General features: G+C 47.6%; 1 protein-coding gene across 1 annotated transcript in view; it reads left to right on the forward strand.

The window, feature by feature from the left end:
- The window catches only part of SAMD11 (sterile alpha motif domain containing 11), a 115,461-nt gene that overhangs the window by 31,377 nt on the left and 63,203 nt on the right, over window positions 1–20,881 (forward strand). Inside the window, exons 4-5 of the mRNA XM_017825686.1 lie at window positions 2,881–3,059; window positions 12,618–12,668. Of these exons, the coding sequence (XP_017681175.1) occupies window positions 2,881–3,059; window positions 12,618–12,668 (230 nt within the window). The remainder of the gene's footprint in view (window positions 1–2,880; window positions 3,060–12,617; window positions 12,669–20,881) is intronic.

Genomic DNA, 20,881 nt, shown 5'->3' on the forward strand with positions numbered 1-20,881 from the left:
ACTGGTTACTTGATAACCCTGAATTGGAGTCACTGTAGGTGTCTCAACCCACTGCTCACCTCTGCAGGTACATTGCTGTTCTGTAATCTATCTGCACAACTGAAAAAAAAAACTTCAGCAAAACCCAGGAAAGATTCCTTAGTGTGTTTTGGAGTGTGTTTTTTGTTTTGTTTGCAGCTTGGACCAGTGCCCTTTGAAGTCAATGGAAAGGCAATTGATTGCAGCAGGTTCTGGGCCAGGCTTCTGGCTACCTTTGTGCTTAATTTAAAAGTAATGTGTATCTACTGGTGAATGCCTCTAAACAGATTAAGAAAGTGCAATTGATTCAAAACTGACTATAGATGAATATAAAAGGCAAAATTGATTGCCTCAGTCTATTTTAATTTTCTGCGAACTGAGAGACGCAGTAAATAAATAAATAAAAGCACCCCAAACCTGATGGCAAAAAAAAAAAAAAAGCAAAGTACAGAGTAAACAGAACTTAAAAAAAATAAATGCATTGCTGGGGCTGGAATGTTGGGGCTTGCAGGGACACTGGAACCACTCTGGTTCTATTGTCGTCCTACAAAAGCAGGGCAGGTCACCTGTGACCAGAGGTCGCTGCAGATGCAAATTCTCTTCCTCCATTCACGCTCATTTATTTGCCTTTTAAAGGAAGATGTGTTAGGTGCTACCTATATAGGTACATCTGCAATATCTGTATGTTATATATGTGTGTGCATGTGCAGCAGCTTTAGGTGTAAGGGTACAATTTACAGAAAGGCAAAGAAAAAGCACCCTGAGGAGCAGGGGAAGGGGCGACCCGTGCTGTGGCCTGGGGGCTGTTTCCGTGGGCTCAGCGCCTCCCTGTTTGCTGCCCTCTCACTCTGCTCGGGGCTGACGAGTCCCTGGGCAGTCACTGAGACCTGCTAACTGCTCCGAGGTGCCATAATGGCCATAAAATGATTTTTAGTGTCTGATCTGTGCCGTTCTCTTTAGCCCGCGAAGCCACAGCAGAGAGCGATTTCCAATTATTCCGGAGCGGAAATTTGCACCCCCCTCCCTCCCCGTCCCCTCTAATTGCAACTCCTGAAAAACACAGAAAGCTTTGGGTGGTGAAGCTCATGCTGGTCCGTGACAGAAATCTGGTGCAAATACTGCCCTCCTTGCTTTTCCTTTCCATCCCCTGGCTTTTCCCTTTCTCTCCTCACCTCCCTGCTGTCCTTCTGGCTCCGAGTGAGCTCGTGCTCCCGAGGTGACTTTGGGCAGAGGGTGAACTTGGTGCACATTCTCTGTTTGCACTGGAGCAGGAGAGGGGCAGGGGTGGAAATGCACCTCCCACATGAGGGTTGGAGACACACACAGAGTGTATAAAGTGCGTGTCTTTCTCCTTGTGGACGTGTTTTCCCGTTTTTATGCCAGCTTGGCCCTCTGCTCTGCTCTCCCTTGGGTGTCTGCTGTTCACAGACAGCTGCATTCTTGGCTTGGACCTGCATCAGGGTGGGAAAGCTCTAACGTGGCTCCTTGGGGTGATGCCTTCCAGATGGATTTAGCTAATTATCACAGCGATTAGGACTCCCCTTAATGAGCACAACTGGAATTTATTGACAGAAGTAAACAAGTTTTTTGTTTTGTATTTGTGGAAGGTTCTTAATTTATTTAATTTAAAAAAAGCACGGGCTCTTCCATCATTTAGTGTTCCTGGTTCTCCCCTGCAGAGAGCCTGACTGGCTTTCCCAGGACCTTTGTGTTTTGCCAGGTTTACTTGGAAAGTTGGAATCGATGTTTCAGAGGAACTGTTATTAATTCAGTGTTACTCTGCACTTATTCAGCCTGTTCCACACACCTTTCTTCCTGTACAAAGCACGTGCGCAGGACTGTGCTTCACTTCCCCCTCTGTGGTTCCCATCCCAGTTTCACCATTTTGTTTGCTAAAATTTTAGATTCTGGGATGGGTTGGGGGGGGAATGACACCACAGTCTCCCTGGGTTTCCAGTGTACATCTTCCACTGGGACTGCTCATATTATGGCTCTTGTCTTGGTCAGTCACAGATGGAGCCAAACACCCCAATCCTAAAAACCTGTTCTGTCCCAGTGGGAGCTAAAGCCCAGCACAGTCTGGCTTAGGCTGCACTGGGTTTGTGTCTTCTTGTGGATCAGGCACAGAGGCTGCAGGGACAGGGTGATCTGTGATACATCTCACTTCTTGAAGAGAGGAGGAGGTTGGGACCAGGGTTATGCTGTGCCAGGTTCTGTAAATGTGAGGGAAAAGGCCTCCTGGGAGTTCTGCATAGCTGTGCCATGTCCAGTGAGTTGGTGAGGGAGGAACACTGAGGGACATCTCTGCAAGGCTCAGTCCATCTCAACATGCAGAGGAGCAGTGGGAAGTAGCCTCAGTAATTCAGGTTGAAGTTGCTGTGGACTGTTCAGTGGTGTGAGAGGAACCTGCTGCTGGCTGACACAGGCAGTTTTCCCCCTTTACAGTCAGAAGTGCTCTGGATTATCTGGATCATGGCTTCCCTGGGCTACTGGCAGAGGTTTAATTGAACTTACTCCACTGTGTTAATGTGCAATGTTTGGTAGGAAATACTCTGGAGAGAAAGATTGGTGCCATCTCCCTTTCCTATTGATGTGGATCAGACACGAGCTAGGAGTGAAGAGGTGGGAGAGGCTGGAAGGGCATGACTTGATTAGAACTGGAATTAGATACAGCTGTGCCTTTGCTGCAAAGCCTCTTGCAAAGTGAGCAGGGCCTTTGCCCACCCACCTAACAGTGGGACTGACAGTGCTGCCTTCTCAGGGCAGCTCTTTGAGAGGAGCTCCTTGGGTTTGAGTTTCCTGACCAAGTCCTTTGTTTTCTTCTCTCCTCCTCTTGCCCTTTCCCATTGCAACTAATTCCAGAACCGGGGCCGCCTGGCAGAGAAGAGGACGATCCCTTTGCCTCCCACCAGGATCCCGAAGAAAGAGCTCCCCTCGATTTTCTCGCACAGCGACGACAGCGAAGAGAGCGACAAGAGCAATGGTCAGCACCCCGAAGTAAAGCAGGAGGAGGATCTCCACATCAGTATCATGAAAAGAAGGTACTTTTCCTGCCAGGGAGTGCTGAAGTGCAGGAGCAAAGGCACAGAGAACTGGGCAGCAGGTGACCAGCCTTTGTGAGCCAACACTGCCCTGTGGAGTGACCCCCAGGGCCTGAAATTGGAGTGCAAATGCCACATTATAGCTCAGAAAGAGTAGTTGGGTCTTGTTTTTTCTCTTTACTCACCCCTGTTTGGGGCGAGTGGGGCTCTGTGTGGCCTCATGTTTGCCCTCAAGGCATCTGGATTTGCAGGCTGTAAATTGTGTTTCACTCTCTGTGCCTTTGTGGCCAAAGAACTGCGTGACCAAAAACTCCTCTGTGGGCTTATACAGAGCTGTCTGAAAGCACACAGCGGTGCATGGGTCCAAAATCCTACCTTTTGCTTTCAATTGTCCCCAAATTCAGATGTAATATAAACTGGATAATTCAGCGTTGGGGAGCAAAGTTTGGGAAGGAGGTGTGGAGCAGCAGTGTGTGGTATTTTATGTCCTGAAGGACAAGTGTCAAATAGCATCCTGAGAACCTCTGTAGTAGTGATGTAGAAGTGATGAAGTTGCAGCAGGAAAGAGTAACCCAGGTGAGGGCTCACCTCAGTGCTTACATACTTTGATCCTGTTTTTCCCAGTACCACTCACATTTCTCCTGGAATTGTGCAGCATTAGAGGAGGAGGAGGAGAAGGGATTAAGTTATATTATGGTAACTGTCCCTTGGGCTCTCATGTGTGGTCTGAGTGGCCACAATATTCAGCTGCAAAATTCTGGGTTCTCTCATCCCTCTGAAAAAAACAGGAAGTTCAGAAAAGCTGTAACTACAGGAAAATAGATACCTAAAGGCACTGTGCCTCAGCCTCCCATGCATATCATTGCCACTCATCTTGATTGTCATCTCCCTCTGATGCATAAAATCACTCAGATTCTAAGACAAGCCCTATAAAAACAGAGGAGTGGGAACTGAAGGCATGTAATTGCTTTCCTTATGTTTTATGTGTTTCTTGCCTCTGAGAAGATAAGCTATTTCCCCCTTACCTTCCAACAGATGCTGGTACACATTCAGCAACCAAGAGCTTGGGAGTAGGGAGAAAACAGCAGAAAAACAACAAAACCAGCAACCAGCTCTTCCCATAAAACCCTCCTGTAATTAAAGCCTGGGTTTATCATTGCAGCTGTCCAACAGCCATGTTCCAGGGTTATCTCTTGGAAATGGAAGGGTGTTTGGGGAATGCATCTGTGCTCTGTGTGTGCACAGGAGCCACTGAGGAGAGGAAACCCTCCTAATCAGTTTTGGTAAACTTCCCTTCTTCTCCTGCCCCCTTTAATTATGCTTTTAATGCTGCGAAATTATAGTGCTAGATTGTCTCATTAGGAGGGAGAACAACATGATAACTGTATAATTGATATGCTGGGCCCCCCAAATATAAAGTGCTCTTATCTTAAATCTTTAATTACTGTAATTGCTTTGCCTTGCTTATTAGGAAATGAAGGAAAAATACTTAGTGGTTATTAGGCAGTGGTCCCCCAGCCTGGTATTGCCGTGCTCTCCAGTAGTTCTCAATCAGTTTGTCTGAAGGTCTCTTGTTTAAGCTTTGTCTTGTTTCCTCAGAGGAGGACAGGATTCTTACCAAGTAGATTAGGCTCTTAATTGCTTTTGTACAGTTGCTCTCCTTTTTGTTTTCCTGGGAGCTCTGATGCAGTGTGTGTGTGGGGGGGGAAAGCTGGAATAGCTGGAGCAAACAGGGCAGGCAGCATTCCTGATGAGTGCAGGAAGAAGAGGAGAAAAGAAATTCAGTGCTTGGTGCCCAGGCAGGGAACATCGACTGCTCCAATCCTCCAGCACTTCCAAGCATTTTGTCCCTTGGAAATGGGTCCCCCTGCCCCAAAGAGGGGGAGGACTGGCCGTTTCCAGCTGTTCCAGAGCCATGAATGGGAAGCTTGGCCCAACTCCTGCTCAGCCCTGCTGGAAGGAGCAGGCTCTGGCTGTGATCCCAGTGTCATTAGCAGGCAGGGAGTGGGGTGGAAGGTGGGATGGGGCTGGCTCTGGAGACACAGCCCAGCATAAAGGCGAGACAGCTCAGACACGACAGCTGGGACCCGGCAGAGACACTGCCCCATCTGCTTTCTGCTTTAATTCACCTGTTGTGTCCTCCCTGATGGGCATGGATTGGGCTGAGGGTTTATTGTCCCCCACTGAGAGGAAGAAATAGGTTAAACTGTGATAGGAAAACAAGGTCAGGGCCTGAGCAAACCTGTGCTTCCCTCTTTTGCACCCCTGGCTGCCCCCCCTGTGTGCCCGTGCCATCATAAACACCTGCCTCACTGCTTTCAACATTGGTGCCTTTTCTGCTTTCTCCTGCTCCCAGTTTCACCTGTGTTGACTGTTTTTCCTTCCCCTGCTGGCACGAGGGAATGCTTTCTGTTACTCTGAGGTCTGAAGAAAAGACTCTGGGGATTAGAAAAGGACTTGGAAGTTTAGTTTCTTGGCCGGTCCTGCACCATCGCCTTTGACACTGATTTCCTCTGTGATCTTGCCCGTGGTGGTGGCCTTCAGAAGAGATCTGAGGCAGAGGAAACCTGCCTTGGCAGGTTCTTGCAGTCCTAGAAAGGAGCAGAGACCTGTAGCTCCCACTGAAGTCAGTGCATTCAGTGGATGCCAAATGATTTCACAACCACGTCCTTCCAAAACCGTGTCACCGTGCTGACACAGGCTCCAGGCACTCAGCTCCAAGGGTTATTGGGACAATGTTGCAGAGGAAAAATCCTCTTTCTTCCTATCAGATTTCAGCTTCCTGAAGATCTTGCTCTCTTACAACACTGCCTACATGCAACAGTAGCATTGTCTAAACTCCCATGGTTTGGTTAAGCTTTCCTGACTCCTGGTAAGGATGTTTGTCTGGCTGGGAACATCGTTTTTCCTTTGGGGAAAAAGAATGGTGTCAATATTGGGCATTTCTGTACCAATGTCAACCTGTACAGTTATTTTAGCCAAAATAATACTGACATAGCTGCACTGCTACAAGGACTATGTAGGGCAGAATTCAGGTAGAAAGAGGCAAAAAAACCCTTTGCCTTTTTCCTTTCTCACAGGCAGTTAACTAAGCTGCCTCTCCCCAGCAAGCTGAACTGAAAGTTAGGCCAGTCTTCTCTTTTTTTACCCCATCTCTGGGTTATCCTAGACACCAAATAAGACATGCAGAGAAGTTGTAGAACCACCTTCTCTGGGAGCATTCAAAAAAATGTGTGGATGTGGCACTTGGGGACAGGGATTAGTGGAGAACACAGTGCTGGGTGAAAGGTTGGGCTTGGTGATAACAGAGGGGCTTTTCCAACCTTAATGATTCCCAGATTCTAAGTTGGAGGCTGCAGATTCCATTGCCCTGCAATAGTTTGGAGAGCATTAACTCCCTTACACTCACAGGGAGGTTCCAACCAGCACTGATAAATGCATTACCTCAGCTCGGGAGCTTTTCCACCCTGAGGTGAAAACTGCCTTCAAGGGTATTATGTTATCCCAAAAAACACCAAGGAGATGAAAGCCAGTGCAGCCAGAGAATAAGGCTCAGCTTTAACAGTAAAGATCCTCACATGCTGTTGGATTTAAGCCCAGCATTGTCTTGTGGGTGCATGAATTTAATTTCTATTTTAAAGACTGGCCTCTTTCATTAGTGTGGGAGGGGAGGGAAAGAGAAGAGGAGAAATGCAATCAGAGCATCTGAGATTTAACAGGGTGGGTTAGGAGCAGCTTTGTTTAAGTCCCCAGCAAAATGTGATGGTGTGGCTAAGACTAAGAGGCAGTAATGCTTAAACACCTGTTAAAATGGTGAAAGTTTTTGACCTGACCTGTCTCTGAAGGAGCCCTTGTGGGATATCAGTGAACACGAACACGGGGCTGAGGAATGGGCAGGAGAGGTGCAAATGTGGCAAAACTGCCTTTGAAATTCTTTTACTAAAAAAAAAAAAAAAAAAAGAGAGAATTGGGAGCAAAAGTAGTAGCAGATTGTACAATGAGAGCACACAACGGGCTGGGTTCCTCGCCAAATAATGAACTGAGATAAAAGCCATTTTGAGGAGAAATAACAAAAGCTGTCCTGTAACAGGGTGTCTGTGCAACGAGAAGCAGATTTCTGGAGAACCTCATCCTGCCCTTCAAGTCCTTCATCCTGTTTTTAGGTCACTTCCCCCCCACACCCTTCTCTGGCTGTGTCAGCAGTATGACCCCAGTGTCTAACACCTGGCGTGGGATTAGAGTTATTTCAAACCAGGGAAGAGCATTTGGAGGGAAGGTGCTTACAGAAGGCATGGTGGGACGCTGTCTCCTTGCCCCTGTCCACACAGGAACGTTGGATGGAGCCCAGACAGGGTGAGTTGCCCTCCCCTCACCTCTCTGAACAGCTTTCCAGCCTTCCCCTCGCTCAGCACCCATTTTCTAATAGGGAAATTACTGACCTCCATGAAGCCTTAATGGCTGGCACTGTCAGCCTTCCCTCTGCCTGCCTTCCTAAGTGGAAAGCTATTTCCTACCTCCCAGAAGGCTGCTGCTCTCTGACTCCCTAATTGATTGAAGATCAGACCTGAGCACCCCCCATTATGTTTGTCTCATGCACCTGCTTGTGATTCAGAGCCACGAGGTCCCAGTGCCTTCCCAGCTGATGTGCACAGGGCTGCCTGCCTTCTCTCGCTTGGCCTCTTCCCAAGATGCTCCCCAGCAGCCTCGGGATGAGAGCTGTGTGACATCCCTGCTCCCTTTGGAGCTCAGTCTCGTGGCAGGATGTGCCACACCACGCTGCTCCTCGCCTGGGCTGAGCTGACAGGGCTCTGCCAGGCACTGCACAACTGGAGAGAGACGTGACAGAGCAGGGCTCTGGGCTCCAGCGGGACTCAGGCTCTCAGATCAGACTCGACAGCCCTTCTCCTAATTGCCAGGACTCGAGAAGAGGGAGGCAGGGCCCCTCTTGTGGCTGGAGACACATTTTGCTGCTTTATGATACTTCTTCACAGCTCTCACTGGTTTTATTCTATCAGTCCCCTCTTCCTCCCTCTGCAGCTCTTTATTTTCTCTTCTCCTTTCTCTTTCCTCCCTCCTTCCCTTCCCTCTTCCCCTCTGAACCATGCACCACTTAACAACAGTCACCGTATTCAATAAATATATTAAAGATCCCTCTGGGAAGCAAAGGCTGGACTTGGTCCAGAGTGCCAGGAAGCGTGTCACTGACCTAATGAGGACATGGATTTGAGGGGGAAGAGAGAGAGAAAATGGCTACTCACTTCTCAGGGATGCTTCAGGATAAAATATAATAAACAGCAAGAAATCCCTCCTGTCTTAGGAGGGAGGTAAAAGACCTGCAAGAAAGGTGAAGTGTAAGAGTGAAAGGAAATGAAACCTTGACCCACAAGTGCTCTTGGCTGCTCTCCATGTCTCCCTGTATCTGACATCAGTTCCATGGTGGAGAATAACCCAGATGCCCCAAGTCCAAGTTCTTGCTGTAATAGGGCCATTCTTCCAGCCATGGGTGAGGTTTCCTGAACTCCTGCTCATTGCCTGCACGAGCTTCTTAATGGTGGTGGCTGCCTGAAAATAGCCTGACATGGATAGAGGGAGACTCTGGAAGCTGAGACAGTGATAATTGTGAAGAGCAGGGAGGAGAGAGGGGCCAGCTCTGTCCATCTGACCCAGCATCCAGGAGAATGGCACCTGCAGGTCCATCTCCCCAAGCTGCTTCCCTGCAGCACTGTGAATTCCGTGTTTCCGTGCACGGTGGTGGCACCCAGGGCATGTTGAATTCCCAGCGATCCTGGTGGTGTTGGGCTGTGCCCATTGTGCAGAAATTCCCTCATTCTCCCTTTTACCAGCGCTGTCCCTTCAGGTCAGACTTCTAAACCAGAGGATGTGGAAAAACCTTGTCAATATTTTTCTCTTCTCTGTGGCCTAGAAAATTGAGAGGTTCGGACAAACTCCATCCAAAGGAAGTGTTGGCCTTATAATTAAGGGGGAGTAGGAAGGGACAGTTGTGGGTAAGAGCTGATGCTGTAATGGGTTTTTCTGGCAGTAATGACCTGTTCCTGTAGCTGGGTGCTGCCCAGTGTTCCCCATGCTCCATAGGATGTGTCTGGGTCCCTGGATTCCTGCAGTGTGTACCTGGGACAGCACAGGGAGCAGGTTGGCCATAGTGCAGGAGCTCAGCTGGGAATGAGGGTGACAGGATGTCAGGGAGACACCTGACTCACTCCTGGCCCCTTCCCCGGGGTTGAAATGTTGCAGGGACCGCTGGAGTAAGAGAGAAATGACAGGGAAGGAAACAACTTAAAAATTAAAAACTATCCCAGCTGCTCTCCATTATTTTGCCAGCTCTGCCACTTGCTTTTCTGGGCTGGATTCTCATTGCAGTCGAGGCTCCAGAGATGCCTTGAATAGCCTCAGACCTTCCTGTTAGTATTTTTTGTGTTTAATTCTTTGCTCAAGCCAAACCCTGACATTCCAGCCCCTCCTGAAGCAGCAGGTAGTGAATTACCCCTTGGGCCCCCCTCCCTGCTGACCAGGCTCTGCAGGGAGCTGGTTCTGTGGGACCCATTTGGTCATTTTTATGGAACAATTAACTGACCACACCATGTCCAAGCCCTCAGGTGGGTGAGGAGTTGGGAGAGAAGCAGCACCTGCAGCACCTTCACTTGCCTGACTGTGGATTTTATTTCCTCCCCTCCTCCTTTTCTGCTATTAATTTGTAAGGGACTGGCTCCTGCTCACCACTCTTCATACAACCCAAGGATAGGCCTGTGTAGGCGATACTTTGCAAATTATTAGTAATTTGATTTCAATTGGATGAATAACCTGTTCAAACAAGATGTACATTAGGCTCAGAAATCTAATTGGTGATAACGGCCCAGCTCAGTGGAACGAGTGTCGGTTCTGCTCCCTGTCCCTCCCTCCTTCCCCCCTCCCCCCCAAAAAAGATAATGAGAATTTAATTTCATTCTCACCTATTCATTTGTCTAAATGTGAGTGTTTAATTATCCATCTCGGCAGACGGATGTTTCGGCCTCGCTGTGGATCCCGAGCCGTTCCTTTGGGATGAGCTTTTCCCTCCTCCTTCTCTCACAAAGTGCTCTTGGGCTTTGAAGTCGAGCTGAGCTGAGTCTCACCATGAGACAAGGCCTTCCCCTGAGCCTTGGGATCACTGCAGGAGCTGCACAGACCACGGGAAGTTACGTTTTATGGAAGGCTGAGATCATTTCACCCTCCAGCCTTGTGCCCCCTTTGGCAGTGCCATGGCTGGGAGGTACCTGCTTCCTTGGCACTGGGGTGGGATGTGGACCCTCCCAGTATGGCACAGGTTGTGCAGTCCCAGGATGTGGTCAGGGAGCTGGAAGTGGTCACAGTTCCCAGTGTGGATGGGAGCTTTTAGATGAGTTATAGTATAGTTGTATTATATATATATATAAAATATATATATTTATATAGTTTTATATATTAGGTGTGTATGTATATTTATATATTTTTATATATATTAAGTATATATATTTTTTAGATATATATTTTATGTATATATATATTTAAGGTGTATATATATATTAGGTATATATATTTTAGATATATATATTTTTTAGGTATATATATATTTTTTATATATATATATATATTTATTTTTGAGGGTGCCGAAGGATGTTTTATGGACAGAGAAGCAGGAGGAGCACAAGGTTCTCTTTCAGCCTTGCAGTCTGATTTCCAGCTGGTCCCACTGGGCTTGGGGCTCTCTCAACTTCCAGGGAGCAGCTGCCAGGGTCTGATTTGCTCAGTGCAAGGTGCTGAGCTGGAATTAAAGGGGGGTTTAGGAAGGTTTTGTGTGTGTAGGAGATCTTCTATTCCAGGGAGCAGTGCAAAATTAGGCTTATCACCAGCTCCACTCTCCTGTGAGCAGGACAGACCCTTCTAGGCCTTTCTTGCCTGGTTTGAATTTGCTTTGTTCCTGGGATTCAGATCAGCTTACCTGGAGAGTCCAAATACGTCCCAGAGTCTGACCAGATTTCAGTTCATGGAAGTTTTACTCAATGTCCCACTTTGACCTTTCCTTTCCAGAAAGTTTTCAAACATTTTCTGAATTTTAACTTGGAAGAGCAACTGTTCCTGCTTTAAGCTCAGGAGCTGGGAAGAGCCTGCTCCATTTCTGTTCGCAAATGAAATGCTGGGAAGGTGGAAATCTGGGATAGATTTCCTAGACTGGTAGATCTGAGGAAGAAGAATAGGAAAAACTAGGCTCACGTGGCACTGCTAAGTGGAGTTCTGAGAATGGCTTTTATTGGTGGACGTTAATATCTAGAAAAAGAACTATTCACCCCTAAAAGAATAACCAGACTCCTTTCTGAGTCAGACCTGCAGGAAGAGCACAAAAGCTCTGCCATCACATTAGTAAAACTGGCAGCAGCCAGCATGTCTTGGATGTGAAATTATTTCCGTGCTAAGAGTTGTTCTCAGGTAATTTCAGGACTAGGCTGGAGCGGGAAAGCACTTAAACAGACACTCAAACCTGAGTGAAGCCCCATCGACTTCTCTGGTCATGGTGAAGTGTTTTCTGGCCCAATTCACAGCCCATTCAGACCGGGGGAAGGGCTCTCTCTTACTCCAGCAGGTTTTAGGTGAGGCTCCTCCTGCAGCCAGATGCTCCACAGCCACGCACCGCTGCTTTTTCTGCTGGGGGCAGAGGCAGGAGTTGCTGCAGGGCTACACAAAATGTGCAGAAAGTGCCTTTGGTTTCTGCTACTCGTGAATATCTGCGGCCCTTTGGGAACCTGCATCTGCAGGAGGTGATTTATCTGCCCAACCAGGACCCAGCACGTTCCCTGGCAGGCTCTGGGAGCCGTGGGAGCGGGGTTTGGGCGAGGATATGGACTCCAGCTTGCCAGGCTGGTCTCAGATGGCTGGGGTTGTCATCAATCACCGTGACGTGGAGACACAGTGGTGGTCACAGACCATCCCCTGAGCCAGGGGAGATCAGTGCTCCCTGCTTTTGAGAGGAGAACCCCAGACCACAGAAGGTCAAGCGTCGGCCTTTTCCCTCTGGGTTGGGGTGGATGCTGTCTTAGTAGCAAAGGGAAAAAAAGAAAAAATCCATCAAAAAACCAAGCCCCTTGGCTGCTCTGTTCATCTGGAATCTGCTATTGCTGCTTGTCAGCAGGCAGAGTGACAGAGTACGTGGAATTAATTTCCGAGGTGGGAAATTGCTAATAATTTATTTACAGCCGGGGCGGGTGCGGAGGAGGGGACACAGCACAGACAGATTTGGGTTTCCTTCGTAAAATGTCAACGCTGAGCTCGTTCTGCTTCCTCTGAATGTGGCCTGGGAGTCGAGATGACATCCTGCAGTCCCTGCACCTCTTGCATGCAGCAAGGGGAAGGTCTGTGGGTGCTGCACAGCTCACCCGGGGGTGCTGCCAGCTGTGGGCTCCTCATGGGGTTGGGTTTGGGGGGCCATAGGTGGGTTGTCGGGGTGGAGCAGATCTTTTTAAGTAGCAAGAGATGCAGCATTGAGCCCGTGCCACTGACCTCTCTGTTTGTTTGTTTGTTTGTTGACAGGATACACACCCACTGGGATTTAAACATCTCCTTCCGAGAGACCTCTTGCAGGTACCATTTTGGGGCATATGATATGGTTATTGAGTTATGATATGGTTATATGGTTATGTGATATGATATGGTTACTGGCATATGGATGCTGGGAGATGTGAATGAACATTTCTGTCAGTGCTGTGGGTTTGTTTTTTTTTCTTCCTCCCTTTGTTCCTCATTCTCCCCTTACCACCTCCCCTCTCTTTTGTTTTTATTTTGGGGAAAGTTGTGGGGGGAAACAGTCTCTTTTGTGTTGGAAGAGAGGACTGATTGGACTTGTAAAGGAACCCCATTATTAGTTTTGATATGTTTACTCTGGTCCTGAGAAGGTGGAAATTCATAAATGGAAGGTAACCAGTTGCAAACATGAATATTCCTTTGTGACCTCTGGGTCAGCTGATGTCCTGAGCACGGTGCATTATCTTTACGTGTTGCCAGCAGTCCTAAACTTTTCTAATCCTTTAAAAATACAGCTGCAGAAATTTTGCACTGGGAAAAAAAAGCAAGCTGGAATTTTGAAATGTCTCTTTTACGCTGGATTGCCAGATCAGAGCGCAGCAGCTGAGCCTGGCAGGCACTGCCTGTTTTCTAGAACAAGAAAAATTAACCTGTAGAGCCGTGAAACTTCTTGGGGAGCAGGGAACTGAAGGAGGTGGAGGGTGCAGGACAGTCCAGGGTCTGGTTCTGTGTGTGCTTCAGACACATGTGGGTACTGAAGAAATCAGAAGCTGCTCCACTGGACTGCAAAGAGCAATCCACTAATAACTTTTTGTTCTGCTAAAAGTAGTTTTGGATGCTCTTGTGCAAACTTCCTGTTCAGTAAGAGACTGAGAAAAGGTAGGAAAATACTACTACTACAACTGCTAGTGGACTAGAGGACCATTTGCAGCCTAACCTGTGCTCCTGGAGAGACAAGTTCCATCTCTTTAGCTGAGCACTGGAGTATGAATTAGGCCCAGTGAAGGTTGTGGGGGGAGAAGGGTGGGAAATCCATATGGATCATACTCCAGCAGGGAACAGTGGGGGCAGAGGTGCTCACTGGTATTAAACTAAGCACAGGCTTTGGCCCTGAAGCATAAACCCTCATAATTCCTCAAATTTACAACGTTAAGAGTGCAAAGCCCACCCTGCCAGGGAGCTCCCAGAGCCAGTCCAGCAGGCCCAGCTCACCCAGCACTCATGAAAAGCAGCCCAGGTTTGGGAGTGGCAGCCTTTGGAATAAAATCCTTGGTTTGCTGCTATGAGCTTTTGGGACTCTCAAATACAAAAGGATGGATTCCTTCCAGGCAGACCCTTTCATGATGCATTTCAGCCCAGAGCCGGGTTTTATGGCTGAGTTATAAACTCCTAAAAGGCAGGTTTGGAATGGAAGTGCTGACAACAGCCTTAATTAATGGCCATGTGAGCAATGATTCTGCACAATGGCAACTGAGGGTGCCAACACCTTTGGAAATTAGAATCTCTATCTTTAAAAAAAAATTTAAAAAACAAAAAAAAATGAATTTGCAGAGCACAGAATAAAATAATGGTCTGATTTTTATGTCAAGTACACTTCTTGGGCTTCCTCAACTGAACTGTTGGTTCCCTTGCAGTTCAGCTCTCTCCTGCAAGAAACATCAGTAATTCCTCTTGGGAAGAGAAGTTTTGTGGTTTTGCAGATTGAATGGTTAGTCCAGCTATCAAAAACTAGTTCAGGAGAAAAACAACCCATGTCATGCTGCGTGACAAAAGAAGTAATTTGTGTTTATGTGTCAGCACGGAAAGAGGTTTTATGTATTTAAGTGACCTAAATTGCCACACGGCCCTGTGAAACATCTCAAATCCATCTAAAATCCATCATGGGAGGGCAAAAAGGTTTAGCTGACCTTTGTTCTCAGTGACCTGCGTGGCTCGTGGGTCATCCCAAACCCGTGCCAGGGAATCGTTCCAATGCACCAGCCCTGCAGGAGTGCAGAGCAGCCACCACGGTGCCTTAAATCCAGCAGGGCTGAGAGCTGCCACCTTAATTCACCTGCCTCTTTGTCCTGAGTTTGTCTTTGATCTTCCTTTCAAGTTGTCAGAGGATACCTGGATTCATTGGATTTAGCCACCTTAGAGTTGCTGTATGCATTGCCCCTGGATAAAAGGACATTTAACTGGGGACAAATCATTCTCTACACAAAGAAGCAAAGGCTCAGGATAGGGGAATTGTCCTGAAAGGGGAGATTGGGATCTCTCTGTGTCTTGCCAGGTGCTTTGCTCCCTTCCCTTTTAAGCTTTGAAGTTAATACAGGTTTGAGTTGATGTTTACAGCTCATTTTTCTTCAAAATTTCCTGTCCAAGGTATGGACATACTGTTCCTGGAATAATTTGCTGAAATATGGTGAATTTGGTCAGTGAATGATGCCCTTCTTTTATTTCAAGACGAGCCTGTCCAATTTTAAAGCAGTAAACACGAGGTTAAAACCTGGTCTCTGCCACAGCAGAGGGATTACCTTGCTGAGGGGGAGGCACCTCATGGAAATAAACCGTGGAATAAAAAGGAATTCTGAGGAGGAAAAGGATTTTCTTGCTATTTGTTGCTACTTGATGTCTTGAGGGAGCTGCAGGGAGGTGAGTGAGGAGCAGATAAAAGGCCATGTGTGTTAATCCCACGTCCTGGTGCAGCTCAGGGTGGAATAAATGCTTTGCCCACCTGAGAATTTCAAGGCACTGCCGGAGCAATTAAAGCCATCCCCGTTTCCAAGGAAGTCAAGGGGTGTTTGTGCTGCCCATGTAGGAAAGGAGATGGTGTGTAATTTGGTTAGAGCTGCATTGCAAAGGCAAGGAGCAGAGCAGAGAGCTGAGGAGGCATCAAGGTGTTCAGCACATGCTTTGGCTTTTTTTGGCTGCACAGTGAGGAGGCTCTGACAAAATATCCAAGGGAACCTTTCTGCCTCTAAAGTCCTGCACTGGTGCAGGTGTAAAACAGTGTCTCTGTTTTACAAGGGAGTCTCTGCACTGCCACATGACCAAAAAGCTCCTCAAGGGTACATTTCAAGCTTCCTGGGCCCTCCAGGGGATAGTTTTATCCAGGTATCTGCCACGTGAAGGCTGCACAAGGAGCTGGAAGGGAAACAAAGGCATCATTTGCCCAGAGCAAATAAAATGCATTTAACAACTAGAATTTAAACAAGAGATTACAGTGATGTGTACCCAGCCCTTCTGGAGGGACATAAATGTATTAGGATGCATTTTAGACAGGCAGACATTTGGTCAAGAGTCTTGAGATCCATGTGTGACTGCTTGTTTAAATCTGACTAGAACATTCTTTTTGGGCCTTTCCACGTTGATGTAATTTAGGCATAAACACTTGCTCAGGCAGAACTGGGTTTAAGCAGCAGTGCTGAACTGCTTAAACTGGAGTGTTGGACGTGCAGGTTTGGCTGGTGTGGTGCAGTGCACACCTCTCAAATAACTGTATTTAAGGAGGAACAAGGCAGGTTAGGCAAGAACAAAAAAAAAACCAAAAAACCATGAAACAAATCAGGCTGAGTGGAAAAAGCAGGTGAGAAATACCTGGGCTTTGGAAAGATACACACAGGGAGAGAAAAGGAAAGCAAAAGAGGAGAATTGAAAAGTAGATGGTTCTGAGCATGTCAAGGCTGATCCTGAGTCAGCAGAAAGTGTTGCTGTGTGACAGAGGTAACGTTATCAAGTGCCAGAGCATCCTGCTGCTCTGCCCTTTAAGGATTGATATAGGGTGGCTTCTGGGCTGGGCTGTTTATTCATTTTTTTTTTTCCTAGCAAGCTCTTGCCTTTTAATCTCAGAGACCTGAAATAGGTACTAAGAGGTCACAAGAAGTTTTTTTAGCAGCTGGAAGCTGGATGTGACCCCGTAACACCCTGCAGCCTTCAGCATCTGCTGCTGCCAGAGCTGCTGCTCGTCAGATAAGAGCCTTGGAGTCACAGCAGAAAAACCAGAGAGGCAGAGGAATGAGAGTCCCTATTTCTTCAAATAGGGACCTGCCTTTGCCTTTCTGAGTCCACTCACTGTTCCTGCCCCAGCTGGAAAGCTGGTGGTGAGCTGAACCAGTCAGGTTTTGCCCATCTGATTTAAGTCAGGGCAGGGGAGATGGGGAGATACCAACTGTGTGAGCTGTTTCCACAACTCATGGTGACTTTGGAGGACAACTTTGAAGCCTGTACTTGACTCTGTGCTGTTGAAAACTCAGAGGGATCCCAGTGAGATACCACAGAATGTATTAACCGTGACTTGCACTGGTGTGGGGAGGACATTTATTCAACATGAGGCTGAATTCAGCCCTCCCAGGTTATTTCTCCTGTGGTTTTGGGGCAGAGACCGCTTAAGGAAACGTTTTAATCCTCATCTTGGTGGAATATCCAGAGGGCTCTCACCTTTGGAACTGCTGGAGCTGTGAACCAGGACGTGCTTCCTGCAGGCAACGCCAAAAAATACAAGGAAGCTCTTGGCTAATGCCATTGTTGTTGGCAGTCAAGGCATGGCTGTGTGGACACAATATGTTGGAGGGAAAAGTCTTTCCAGGTGGGTGAACTGGGTTTGTTCATCAAACAGTGCCATACCTGTTTGATTTTAGACAATGGACGGCCAGCAGGTAAATGGATGTGCTCTTTTTTTGTTTACCTGGGAAAGGAGAGGTAAAGTAAATCCACACCAAATCCACGCAGTGAAGAGACATTCACAGGAATGTTCTGTGTCAGTGAAGAGCAGCTGGGAAGGTTCAGCCAAGGAGTGGAGCCTCCATGTATTCCTGTGCTCCACACAGGCTGCTGGCAGGACATTCCCCAAGGTCCGTGGGAGAGGGTGAGTTGGGCCTTGGGATTTTTAAGGCATCATCCAGAGCAGAGATGCCTGAGAGGCTTTTTCTTCTCCCTTTCCTGTAGGAATAAGGCCAAGCAAGGAGAAAATTAGTACCTGTTGGAGTGCTGAAGAGTATTATTTAATCTAAATTAATTATTTCATCATTATTTCATTAGCAGTACTTTTTGCTCTTACATTCATTCCCAGGAAGATTTATTTGGCTATAGGGGTGGGTTAGGGAAAGGAGACCATTTATGGGCTAGCAGAGATTGAAAGAAGGGAAATAGGTAGCTGATAAACCAGTTTTAGCTTTCATTTTAAAGCCAAAAGGATACAATTATATTTCAAATAAAGGTGAGAAAAGCTATTAGACAGCTACAAAGAAGAAGGAAAGTTTAATCAAGAGTAATTCTGTTCATGTTTATCTCCAGTGTGTTGTATCTGCCATAGTAGGGGGGGTATAATGGACTTTTTGTAGGACAACCTAAGGGATTCAGGATAAACTGAAGGCATCTCAAGGCCTCTGTGTATCACTGAGACACAGGTAGGCTTGGATGCAGCTTTGGGAAGAATTCTTGATACATTTTAGCCCATCCAGGGATCAGAGAAAGACTCACATCCACCTGCTTTTAGACCAAAACGTCAAGGGCACATTTGTGGAATGGGAGATTTTCTGACCTCCCCCCTCACGCCCTTCTGTGAGACTGAAACGATCTGAACGTGCCTGTCCTTAATGCCTTGGCTGTGTGAGTGATTCCTGTAGATCATCACTCCCCACTGTTCAGCGTCTAAACTCGTGCCCTGTCACCCAATTAAAGCTGCTCATCCGAGTATTTTAATATTTCATCAGTTCAAAGCAGGCAGCTTAATGAATTGAGAAAATGAGGGGAATTCGGGATATTTAAAGAGCCCCTGTCTCCGTCAGGCACAGCAGCTGCGTGTCAGCCACACATTCTTTTTGTTGGCTGAGCAAAAACACTTCTGTTTGTGTGTTTCTGAGGAACCCTGGAACGCAGCATCCAGGCAAGTTCCAAAACTTTCAGGGATATCTCTCCTCCCCATCTCCAGTGCAGCATCGCTGGGGTGTAATTCCACCTTATTTTTATTTATGGGCTTGCAGAGAGCTGAATGACAAAGCAGGATTACAGTAAAAAACGTCTTTATGCTTATTTCCACCTTATTTTGGAGTTGCCAGTGCTACTGATCATTTTTATGAACTGTCATGAGCATTAATGAAATGTTATGGGCGTTTTGCTTGGGACGTTGCAGGATGATTAATTTGTTTTTTCAAGATCAGTCTGCAGGAAAATTTAGGGCTGTTTTGCCCATGGTTGGGGTTGGGGTTTTCAGGCCTCTCAGTTCCTTCCAATTGGAAAAACTTATTTACCCCTCCTTCCTCTTTTCCCAATCCCTCATTTTTCCCCTTTCTTTCCTTTTTTTGCCTGTGTCTGGTGGGTGACATCTCATCAGAAGGTGGAGATACCTGAGAGGCAGAGGTGAGAGGCTGGCAAATTGTTGTCTGTCAAGGTCTGTCTTAGATTGATGTCTTAAGAAGGACAGAGAGTGACCAAGAGGGTTTTTTTATCAGGGGTGAAGTTTTAAAAGTTATCCAAAAGTTACACAATTTTAAAAATCATAACCAAAGGTGGCCAAGAAATGAGAGGCAGCTTTTTTTCCTGAGCTTTGCCTGCTGGAAATCACACTTCTACCTTCTGTCTGGAGCACAAAATTCCCATGGGGAACAGCTTACTCCTGTGTCAGCAGAGGTGGGTGGGAGTTTCCATTACCTCCAGCAGGTCCCAGGCTGGATTCCTGAGTGCCAGGATGGGAAAGTGCTGTCGGACACATTGCTGGGTACAAACCAGGTGTGTGTCCTCTGGGTTTTTGCAGCAAGTAGAGAAGTTAGGGGTGAATTAGGGAAGGAAGGAGAGGGAGCCAGCAGGTGCAGCAGGAGGTGGTTTTTCCTCCCAGCAGCTCATGCGGAGGCAGGTCAGGGGCTGCCCTGCTTGTGCCAGAGAGGTCCTGGAGTGTGGGAAGCGGGATGGGGAGAGGCAGCAAGGCATGGAGAGGTCTGGAGGAAGGAGGCAGCCCCTCTGCTCCCCGGAGCTGCACTCCCACGTGCTGGCCTGCATCCAGCTCTTTGCCCCGGGCTCATCCGCCCGTCCCTGGTGGAAAAGCGACCCGGGCTGTCAGCGGGTCACGCTGCCTGTTGTGCAACAGGGAAGCAAACTCTGCTGCTCCCCCTCACCCCCCCCAGCCCCTTCTTCATTAGTCACCTGATCAGAGCCTTCAAATCCTTGACCCAAATCCTCCTGTGCCCAGCTTTAGGTCTTATCCTGCGCTGGCTGTTTGTCCACCGGCGACCTGCGAGGGAAGGTGTTGGCTGTGTGCTGTGATTAGGGGGATGCTGGGGATGTTTTGAGCTGTGTGCAAGGTGATAAGCAGGAGTGAAGGGAGGAGGGGACGAGCCCTTGATCGGTCTGAGCTGCCAGCTTTCCCTGATCCACATCCCATCTCCGTTTCTGCTGACTCAGTGACCCTGGTTTTACTGCTGGGAGTGTCAGACAGTGACCTTGCCTGTCTGCTCAAGGACCTCTGGCACTCAAAGGCCATGCCAGGGCAGAGCAAGACGTGCTGAGGAGAAAGTTATTCTGCAGAATTTCTTATCCCAAGGTGGCTCTGCTGGGCTGGAGGATGGTTAATCCTGCACTGATTCGGGTGCTGTGTGTGAGGCAGGGAGGCAGAGCTTGTGAAATGTGCTTTTTCTCGTCTGGTTAGGAAGGTTTACATCCTAGTAAGGAAGAAGCTGAGAGGATTCACCAGCTCCTGGGAATAAACATGATTTTATTCCCAGAGCACACACTTCGGTGTGGTCAGGGTTTGGGGATGGAGGGTCTGTGTTTGCTCCCTGGTGGGCAGGGACACGGGTCATGCGTTTTTTTTATCCACTCCGAGCTGCCACTATTAACTGGGAGCACGATGGGGTGATTTCCTGACAGGTTCTGTGCAGCAGGTCAGACCAGGGAGATATAAAGGTCCCTTCTGGGGCTTAAAAATCAATGAATCTGTGATTAAATGGCCCACGGAGGCTGGACATTGCAGGTTAAGGGAAAAGGAGTGATGTTGGTGGCTTTTTATGTGGGAGCTGCATCAGGTGTTGCTCTGGCAGCAACCTTCCAGGACCTTGTAACAACTCCCCAGATTTACCTGCAAATAGCAGGGGAACAGAAGGTGGATTTTTTTTTTCCCCCAGGAGCTGGACTGGAGTGCATCTGTTTCCTTGGAAATGGTTATTAGGTTTTAAAAAATGGTAACCAAAAAAAAAAATATGGGAGCTTTTGAGCGCTCATTTTGCACCAGTCCTGCCATCCCATGGTCGTGCTGTTACATAAGGTTGTTTCTCAGAGCTATAATGATGCAGTGGTATTTA

The sequence above is a fragment of the Lepidothrix coronata genome, unplaced genomic scaffold (assembly GCF_001604755.1).
Source record: "Lepidothrix coronata isolate B3197 unplaced genomic scaffold, Lepidothrix_coronata-1.0 Scaffold122, whole genome shotgun sequence".
NCBI classification, from domain to species: Eukaryota; Metazoa; Chordata; class Aves; order Passeriformes; family Pipridae; genus Lepidothrix; species Lepidothrix coronata.